Genomic DNA, 8,968 nt, shown 5'->3' with positions numbered 1-8,968 from the left:
AGAGGTGGAGGAGCAGGGAGAAAAGGAGGAGCAAGAGGAGCAAGAGGTGGAGGAGGAGGAGGAGCGAGTGAAGCAGGTGGAGTAGAAGAGGAGAGCAGGAGAAAGAAGTGGAGAAGGAGGTGGAGGAGCAAGAGGAGGAGGAGCAAGTGGAGCAAGAGGTGGAGGAGCAGGGAGAGAAGGAGGAGCAAGAGGTGGAGGAGCAGGGAGAAAAGGAGGAGCAAGAGGAGGAGGAGGAGCAAGTGGAGCAAGAGGTGGAGGAGCAGGGAGAAAAGGAGGAGCAAGAGGTGGAGGAGGAGGAGGAGGTGGAGGACGAGAAGGAGGAGCAAGAGGTGAAGGAGGAGGAGGAGCAAGAGGTGGAGGAGGAGAAGGAGAAGGAGGAGCAAGAGGAGGTGGAGGTGGAGGAGCAGGGAGAAAAGGAGGAGCAAGAGGAGGAGGAGCAAGTGGAGCAAGAGGTGGAGGAGGAGGAGAAGGAGGAGAAAGCGGTGGAGGAGGAGGAGGAGGAGGTGGAGGACGAGAAGGAGGAGCGGGAGGAGGTGGAGGAGGACTGTTGGGGGCTCGTCCACACACGTTGGAAACGGATTCCAGGATTTTGAACGTGCAGCTGGAGGTTTATAGGTGTAGGTGTGTGTGGTTGGTGTGTGTGTGAACGGGTGGTGTCCGTCAGAGTCCGAGACGTCAGCCGCTGCCTCGCTGCCAGAACGCGAGCTGATTGGCTGATGGAGGTGAACAGCTGGTGGAGCTGATCCTCCAGCCGCTGCCGTTAAAGCGCCGCAGAAGAAGAAGAGGACGCGGCGAGACGACGGAAACATCACACTTCATGTGTTCGTGTGAGGAAGGCTGCAGCCTCCTCATCCTCCACACAGCTCTCAGCTCCTCAGGCCTCACTGCACCAGCTTCTCCACCTCGGCGAAGCCTAAAAGGACGTAAGAGCGTTTCCTGCGTCCGTGTGTTGCAGCGAGCAGCCAGAGGCCGCAGGGCGACCTGCTGCGTACCGTCACAGGAAACCATGGAAACCAGTTCATCTTCCCGTCCCCGGACTCTGAGCGGACGCAGTTGATAAACGTATTAAAAGTGTCTCATCTGGTTTATTTGTTCTCATTACCTGCGGGTTGTTTTACTCTCAGCTAACGTGTTTTCCCCCGCGGGACGGTGACGACCGAACGTTGACTGAGAATCAGGAGTTTGGATTTCCGGGTAATTGCACGGAGAGGAAACACACAGTTTCAGTTTACTATCAAGGTAGATTTTATTAATGTCTGAACACGTCATCGTTGTTTTATCATTATTTTATTAAGGCAATATGTACAGCTGGCGTCCAGTCCCGGCGGTCTCACAGTTTGGCCTTGTTCATGCGGCCCATCAGTTTCTCCAGCTTGATGGCGAGCGTCATGTCGCCTTTGATCCGCAGCTTCCCCGACATGAAGGCCAGCGTGGGCTTCAGCTTCCCTGAAACGGCACGCAGAAAAACACCGCCGTTACCGTGGAAACAACACCGGTAACGTTTCCTACGGCGAGCTCAGTTTGTTTCTCTAATCTCTGTTTTGCATCATTCACAGTGTTACCATGGTGACGGCTCACCTGCGAACATCTTGCTGAAGTCGTTGGAGTCCATCGTCATGACGACGTCTGCTTTGACGGGCGGCTGGCCCTGTCCCGCGCTGCCAGAGCCGCTCTTTAAGTCCAGAAACCAAACGCCCCCATGTTCTCCTTATATGGACACAAACACGTCAGTGACACGCCCCCATGTTCTCCTTATATGGACACAAACACATCAGTGACACGCCCCCATGTTCTCCTTATATGGACACAAACACATCAGTGACACGCCCCCATGTTCTCCTTATATGGACACAAACACGTCAGTGACACGCCCCATGTTCTCCTTATATGGACACAAACACATCAGTGACACGCCCCCATGTTCTCCTTATATGGACACAAACACGTCAGTGACACGCCCCCATGTTCTCCTTATATGGACACAAACACGTCAGTGACACGCCCCCATGTTCTCCTTATATGGACACAAACACGTCAGTGACACGCCCACAGGATACAGACTCCCCCGTCGTTACCTGATAGGTCAAACTGATAAATGCCCTGCGTCGACTTGACGACGTCTTCGTTGATGACTCCTCTGATTACATCAAACGTGTTTTCTATTGGTCCACTGGAGGGAGGCGTGGCCGATGATGATGATGGTGGTTTGAAGGCTGGTGTCGCCCCTAGCAACGAGGAGACAAAAACAGGTCAGTTCTGTGGACCGACTGTCTTTATACATCAGTGAAGACATTAGGGGGCGCTGGAGTGACGCCTCAGTATCTGCAGTATTATCAGCTGTACTAGTACTGGCAGTAGTATTTACCGTGTTGCTCCATCTGTTCAACCAGTGCCTCTGGTGCGTCGTCCAGGAAGAAGTCCGGCAGCAGGGGGTGACCTGTTGACCAATCAGAGACCGCCATGAGACCACATGACAGTGTCGGGAATGCTAGGCTGTAACTACCCGTGCTAGGCTAGTGTTAGCTCAGTTAGCTTGCTGTCACCTGGTTGGACGGCGTACTGATCGAAGTCTTGGACTCCCTGTTCTTTCAGGACGTCCTCGTCCACCAGGAAGTGACCTGTGTAGTCCTTCGGTTGGGACAGGATGGCGTAGGCGGCGTCCGCTATGATGTCAGCTGTACGACACTGTTTACCGATGCCGTCTCCGCCCAACATTTCCATGGCTGCTGTCTGGATCGCTACGGCAACAACACAGAGGTCAGAGCAGGGTTAGCATTACGAAGAGTCTATGAGGAGTCTGTTAGCATGCTAACTTTTAGCCGCTGACCGGTTCGAGGCCACAGGGCGTTGACAGCAATCTGACCCCGGAACTCTTCGGCCATTCCCAGGACGCACATGGACATGCCGTACTTCGCCATCGTGTACGCTGAAAATCAAAACAAAAAAACAGACGTGTTATTACTGTCAGGTGTATGACGGGATGTTGGCTGGTCAGTTGCTATGGTTACCTGTGTGGTTCTTGAACCAGACGGGGTTAAGGTTGAGCGGAGGCGACAGGTTCAGGATGTGAGGACTGCGACTCTTCAGCAGGTGAGGGATGACCAGCTTAGACCTGAAACAGACAGAAGCTCGTTACCTGCAGCTCGTTAGCAGCACTTAGTGAACAGCAGCTCGTTAGCAGCACTTAGTGAACTGCAGCTCGTTAGCAGCTCGTTAGCAGCACTTAGTGAACTGCAGCTCGTTAGCAGCACTTAGTGAACAGCAGCTCGTTAGCAGCACTTAGTGAACTGCAGCTCGTTAGCAGCACTTAGTGAACTGCAGCTCGTTAGCAGCACTTAGTGAACAGCAGCTCGTTAGCAGCACTTAGTGAACAGCAGCTCGTTAGCAGCTCGTTAGCAGCACTTAGTGAACTGCAGCTCGTTAGCAGCACTTAGTGAACAGCAGCTCGTTAGCAGCACTTAGTGAACTGCAGCTCGTTAGCAGCACTTAGTGAACTGCAGCTCGTTAGCAGCTCGTTAGCAGCACTTAGTGAACTGCAGCTCGTTAGCAGCACTTAGTGAACTGCAGCTCGTTAGCAGCGCTTAGTGAACACAAGTGTCCCAGTACACAAGCTCACATTTCGCCAAGAACGGTTAAAAGTGTTCTCGACACGCCCATTGTGCAGTAACGTGCGTGTGTGTAGTAACGTGTGTGTGTGCGTGTGCAGTAACGTGTGTGTGTGTGCGTGTGCAGTAACGTGTGTGTGTGTGTAACGTGTGTGTGTGTGTGTGTGTGCATGCGTGTGTGTGTAGTGTGTGTGTGTGCGCGCGTGTGTGCGTGCGTGTGTGTGTGTGTGTGTGCATGCGTGCGTGTGTGTAACGCGTGTGTGTGTGTGCGTGCGCGCGTGTGTGTAGTGTAGTGTGTGTGTGTGTGTGTGCAATGCGTGTGTGTGTGTGCGTGTGTGTGTAGTAACGTGTGTGTGTGCGTGCGTGTGTGCGTGCGTGTAGTAACGTGTGTGTGTGCGTGCATGCGTGTGCGTGTGTGTAGTAACGTGTGTGTGTGTGTGCGTGCGCGCGTGTGTGTGTAGTAACGTGTGTGTGTGCGTGCGTGCGTGTGCAGTAACGTGTGTGTGCGTGCGTGTGTGTGCGTGCGTGTGCAGTAACGTGTGTGTGTGTGCGTGCGTGTGCGTAGTAACGTGTGTGTGTGTGCGTGTGCAGTAATGTGTGTGCGTGTGCAGTAATGTGTGTGTGCGTGTGCAGTAACGTGTGTGTGCGTGTGCAGTAACATGTGTGTGCGTGTGCAGTAATGTGTGTGTGCGTGTGCAGTAACGTGTGTGTGTGCGTGCGTGTCAGACTCGTACGTCAGGTAAGTCCCCCTCAGGTTGATTCCCAGCATCAGGTCCACCTTCTTCATGGGCGTCTCCAGAGTTCCCGTCAGGCTGATGGCGCTGGCGTTGTTCACCAGGATGTCGATTCCTGCCAATCAAACACAAGCTCTGTGATGATGTCACCACCGGGGCGGGAAGTTCCCTCGCCAGCTTCCCACCCGCTGACACAACCCTCTAAGCTCACGGGCCTTCTACCTGCTGCGAATGAATATTTAATATCTGTCATCAGACAGCAGGTCAGGTGTCGCTCTGACCTCGCTGCCGTACCTCCAAACTGCTCGACGGCTTTCTGAACGGCTTCTCCGATCTGCCGCTCATCCCGAATGTCCACGACACACGCCAACGCTTTCCCACCCGCCGCCTCCACTAACACACACACACACACACACAGAGAGAGAGACACACACACACAGCTTATCAGTGCACAGTGTGATGGCCGCCATGACAGACAGCCCTTCACATTAAAACAGTTTCCTGTGAACGACTTTAATAAATGCAAACATAAACAGGAAACCCACAGAATGTGTGTTTTATTTCACTTTGATTTGTTTTCATTTAAGACTTTTAAAGTTTGCATAATTAGGTTCATGTACAGTAGGAACGTCAGCTGAAACAGGATAAAACAAACCATCAGTCTGGTTCTTTAAAGTTATTCTATCTTCTTCTTCAGACCTTTAAAAACACAGATCTGTAGTTTCCTGTTTAAAAAGGCTCAGTAGTTTCCTCAAACAGCTGCTCGCTGTAGTTTCTATCAGACCAACAGGAGGAAACAGAGCATCTGTTGGGGACTATTTCCAGCGGCGGATGAATCCACATGTGGTGCTCTGTGTATGTTAGCACTTAGCCTATTAGCCCGTTAGCTCCTCACCCTCCTGAGCGGCGGTGAAGATGGTTCCTGGTAGTTTGGGGTGGGGTTCGGCGGTCTTGGCGGCGATGACGATGTTGGCGCCGTCTCTGGCAGCTTTCAGAGCGATGGCTTTACCGATCCCTCGGCTGGCTCCGGTGATGAAGAGCGTGCGGCCGGCTAACTTCCTGAAACCCAGACAGAAGAAACATTAGCTGTCCTGCTAACTCACAGGCTCCCATTACGACGGTAACTCCAACTTACACCGTGAGGCCAAACTTACTGGCATGCTAGCAGTTTCCCCCTGCTCCCAGTCTTTGTGCTAAGCTAGGCTAACCACGTCTCTGAACTCTTTCTGACCGATGCGTGTCTGTAGTACAGAAACTCTCGGGTCCTGGAAATTACCACCAAATGTATCAGATGGTTCCTGATTTAAATCCTAATTTCTCCAGTTTCATTACATTTTCAATAATATAAGCACAATTTAAATCTGTCTGTTAAAGATGTCATTGTGTATTTTGATATTAATTTCATTGAAAATATTTTATTTATTCACAAATGTTGATTTCTTTTTAAAACAACATCCATGTCTGCTCTTTTCATTAGGACTTAAAAAACTAAATAATTTTATATATATATATATATATATATATATATATATATATATACATATATATATATAAAAATGTCAGAACTGCCCTCCCCCAAACTGTTTCTTTTGGTTTAGTTACATCTATAATCTTTAATTGTATTTTCTATTAATATTCTGTAAATTGGAAATATGTTAAGTTCAATAAAGTTTCACACAACTTCCCGTTCACTTTTCATTATAAAAGCCCCCACGCAGAAGATAGCATTGTACGCTTTTATTTTGAAGGGACAGCACCTGTCTGATTATATGCGCGTCTAAAAGCAAAAAAAAACAACTTTTAAAAAGACTCAAAGATCTGAGAACAGAGCCGAACCACCCAGTTTAAAGGCCCGATATAAAAGCTCCATCTTTTCTTACACTGGTTCTAGATTTGAAGTGAACTCTTTAAATAAAACCAGACATTATTCAGCAGAACAGATTTGTGTGTGTAGGACCGACGCTCAACAGGAACGGTCACGTTAATGAGACCAAACTCAGTGGAAAAACACTTCAACTTTCAGATGGTCTCGCTCAGAGGTCAGAAGACAGAGGGCACAGCACCAAACCACTGCGCTTTCTGAAGCGGAAATCTTCACTACTCAATTCGGCTTTGGTAAAGCCCCAACCTAAAGGCGCTGAATTCACTAAAATCTCAACTAATTCTGGAGTTGCGTCCAGGTTTTGTATTAACGCTTGGGTTAAAACCCGGCATTGTTCAGCAGTCTTTTGGACCGGAGAACAAAGACGTCAGCCAGCCGCGAGCTCACCCGGTGTTCTGCAGCATCGTCAGGTGTGTGGAGGAGGAAACCGGCGAAGGGTCCGTTCAGACGGTTACCGATGAAGAATGACAGCCTGTCGTCTTCTCCACCTTTCACCCAGTTCAGGATCCTCGCGTCAACAGGAAGTTACAGATCACCTACTCTGCTCCACTTCCGGTCTGCGGGCAAAGATTCCCGCGGATCGATGAGATGTCTGACTTGTCGGTTATTGATCCTCACATCGTGATTTCCGTGGATTGTTGTTGTGATAAAAGTCACGTCAGAAATGTTCTTGCGCTCAGAATGTTTTGTCAGACTACCGGCACCGTTTCCGTGAAGCTTCAAGTTCACAATGAAAATCAATATGTGGATAAAAATGAATCATTTACTTTGAGTTTATATTATTATTATCGTGTAGTGTTTGTATTGCATACTGCACATATGGCCCATGAACAGCAGTATATTCTGTAATAAATGTTACAGACACAGTACTGAAACTCTTTTGCATAAATATAATATATAAGAACTTGCAGAGTGTGAGGTTTAGTTCTAGCTCTTTGATGTAATCTGTTATCTGACAGCTAGAGTTAAAACAAACCGTGTGAATGTTTATAAAATGTGATCAATAATTATAGATTACACAACCCAACTTTTACTCTTAATACTTTAGGAACATGTAGCTGATGATGGTTTTACTTGTAATGGAGTATTTTTACCAACAGTTCTTCCACCAGTTTGCATCTATTGGACTGTTTATCTAAAGGAGGCTAAATATGAAGGAATATATCATTTTAACCGAACGGAGATCTTAGCTGACAACTTAATTCTTTTTTTTTATTGTTTGACAGTTCACGATACAAAAGTGCAAAAGAGGAATGACAGCAATAACCACATTTTAATAAATAAGTGATTAAAAATAACAGTGAACTTCAGACTTGTGGGCGACAACAAACAGCCAAATGAGAGAAAATGATTTCGGCTCTGAATGTTTGATGTTTTTCTCCCTGTCTAAACGGATTTATTGATTATTATCGATCCCTCTGTATCCCTGCGATCTGAGGCGTGTCCGCGCCGGCCGCCATGTTCTCCCGTGACGTCATCAAACGGGAAGTGAGCTCGTTGTTCTCCATGGTTGCTGCCTGGATGCGGTGCGGGAGGCTCGCGGACCAAAACAACTCCTCCTCTCCGGTTCTTCCTCCTCTTCCTCCTCTTTCTCCTCGCGGACGATGGACGGGTGAGCGCGGGGAAACCACCCCGAACACTCCCGCAGCTGCTTTTCCGTCCTTCCTCCCTCGCGTTTCCTTGGCGACTGAACCGCACCTGCGCGAGCCGCTGGCTCAGTCCCCGCTCCTGTTTGTTGTTGTTTGTTGTTGTTTACTTGTTTCCTGAAACGTTCTCCCGTTTTCCCGCCTCTCCCCTCTCCTCTACGCGCCGTTTTCCCGCTCCTCGCGCGCTGGTTGTCGCTCGTGTTTCGCTTTTTCTGGTTTTGTTTTGGCTGAAAGTGTCGCGAGCGAAGAGTGACGATTCAGCGGCGGGGTTTGATTGGCTGAAATCCCGCGATAACTGCGTGCACACGTACAGAAGCGACTCTTTCATTTTCTGTGAATCTCTTCGTGTTTTAGTCTTTTAAAAAGTCCTGATATGTTCTCAGTCGACTGTTCACGTGCTTACGCTCCTCACGTGCCCGAAACTAACCGAACATGTACGATGCTTCATTGTCATTATATTAATACAAATACAAACGGCCATTTTTAATTCCCAGAGTCCAAAGTGATTCTTCAAACAGTTTCTTCAAACAGCTCGAAAACTCAGATTAGAGCTGAAACAATTAGCTGATCAATCAGCAACTGTTTTGATAATCGATTAATTGTTAATCTGTGTCCGTGAACTGAATGTCTTTGGGTTTGTTGGTCGGACAGAAGACATTTCATGGCCCAATCAATCAATCAATCAATCAATCAATCAATCAATCAAGAAAATCATCAAAGGACAATTCAAATAATTGTTAGTTGCAACCCTGAAAGAGATTTTAGTTTATAGAGATGAAACAAAGAATAATGATCAATTAATCCATTAGTCGATCAAAAGATAATAAATTGCCAACCCTTTTGATAATTAATTAAATCAAATAAATTAAACATCTAAATGACTGAAGAAACAAAATGTCAAACATCCTTTGGATTTAGTTTCATTTATTATTTATTTGATTTAAAATTTTTATGTTTTATATTTTCTATGTATTTTAACAATTGACTTTCTTACATTGATAATAATAATTAGTTGCATACCTAACTTATAATGTTTTCAGTAGAAGACACATCTTATTATGTCCATCGGCTAATCAATAATTGACTGATCATTTCATTTCT

General features: G+C 47.6%; 2 protein-coding genes across 6 annotated transcripts in view; one reads left to right on the top strand and one right to left on the bottom strand.

Annotated features, from left to right (window-relative positions):
- Positions 1–1,227: 1,227 nt before the first annotated feature.
- hsdl2 (hydroxysteroid dehydrogenase like 2) lies at positions 1,228–6,765 on the bottom strand. Of its 3 annotated transcripts, XM_044174817.1 has the most exons (11): positions 6,609–6,765; positions 5,235–5,398; positions 4,634–4,732; positions 4,340–4,454; positions 3,009–3,112; positions 2,828–2,926; positions 2,544–2,738; positions 2,366–2,437; positions 2,076–2,225; positions 1,579–1,707; positions 1,228–1,446 (listed from the first exon to the last, which is right to left on the bottom strand). In XM_044174817.1, exons 1-11 carry the CDS (start codon positions 6,623–6,625, stop codon positions 1,331–1,333), a joined length of 1,260 nt encoding a protein of 419 aa, XP_044030752.1. In that variant the 5' UTR covers positions 6,626–6,765; the 3' UTR covers positions 1,228–1,330. The 3 variants fall into 3 exon arrangements, with proteins under 3 accessions (XP_044030752.1, XP_044030754.1, XP_044030753.1); XM_044174819.1 differs by lacking the exon at positions 6,609–6,765 and having other exon boundaries at positions 4,621–4,732; positions 5,235–5,376; XM_044174818.1 differs by lacking the exons at positions 1,228–1,446; positions 1,579–1,707 and adding an exon at positions 1,932–2,014.
- A 650-nt stretch (positions 6,766–7,415) lies between these two features.
- Positions 7,416–8,968, top strand: part of LOC122865862 (polypyrimidine tract-binding protein 3-like) — a 14,562-nt gene continuing 13,009 nt past the window's right edge. For 2 of the 3 annotated variants that reach the window (XM_044174815.1, XM_044174813.1), the window contains exon 1: positions 7,420–7,833. Coding sequence is in view for 1 of the 3 variants with exons in the window: in XM_044174813.1 (XP_044030748.1) it covers positions 7,826–7,833 (8 nt within the window). In the remaining 2 variants the exon portion in view is untranslated. Of the gene's footprint in view, positions 8,302–8,968 lie in introns of all 3 variants that reach the window. The other variant, XM_044174816.1, reaches the window with a different exon arrangement.

This window comes from Siniperca chuatsi, linkage group LG18 (genome assembly GCF_020085105.1).
Source record: "Siniperca chuatsi isolate FFG_IHB_CAS linkage group LG18, ASM2008510v1, whole genome shotgun sequence".
NCBI classification, from domain to species: Eukaryota; Metazoa; Chordata; class Actinopteri; order Centrarchiformes; family Sinipercidae; genus Siniperca; species Siniperca chuatsi.
The sequence above is the reverse complement of the archived record's forward strand: the minus strand, read 5'-3'. Positions and strand labels throughout refer to the sequence as shown.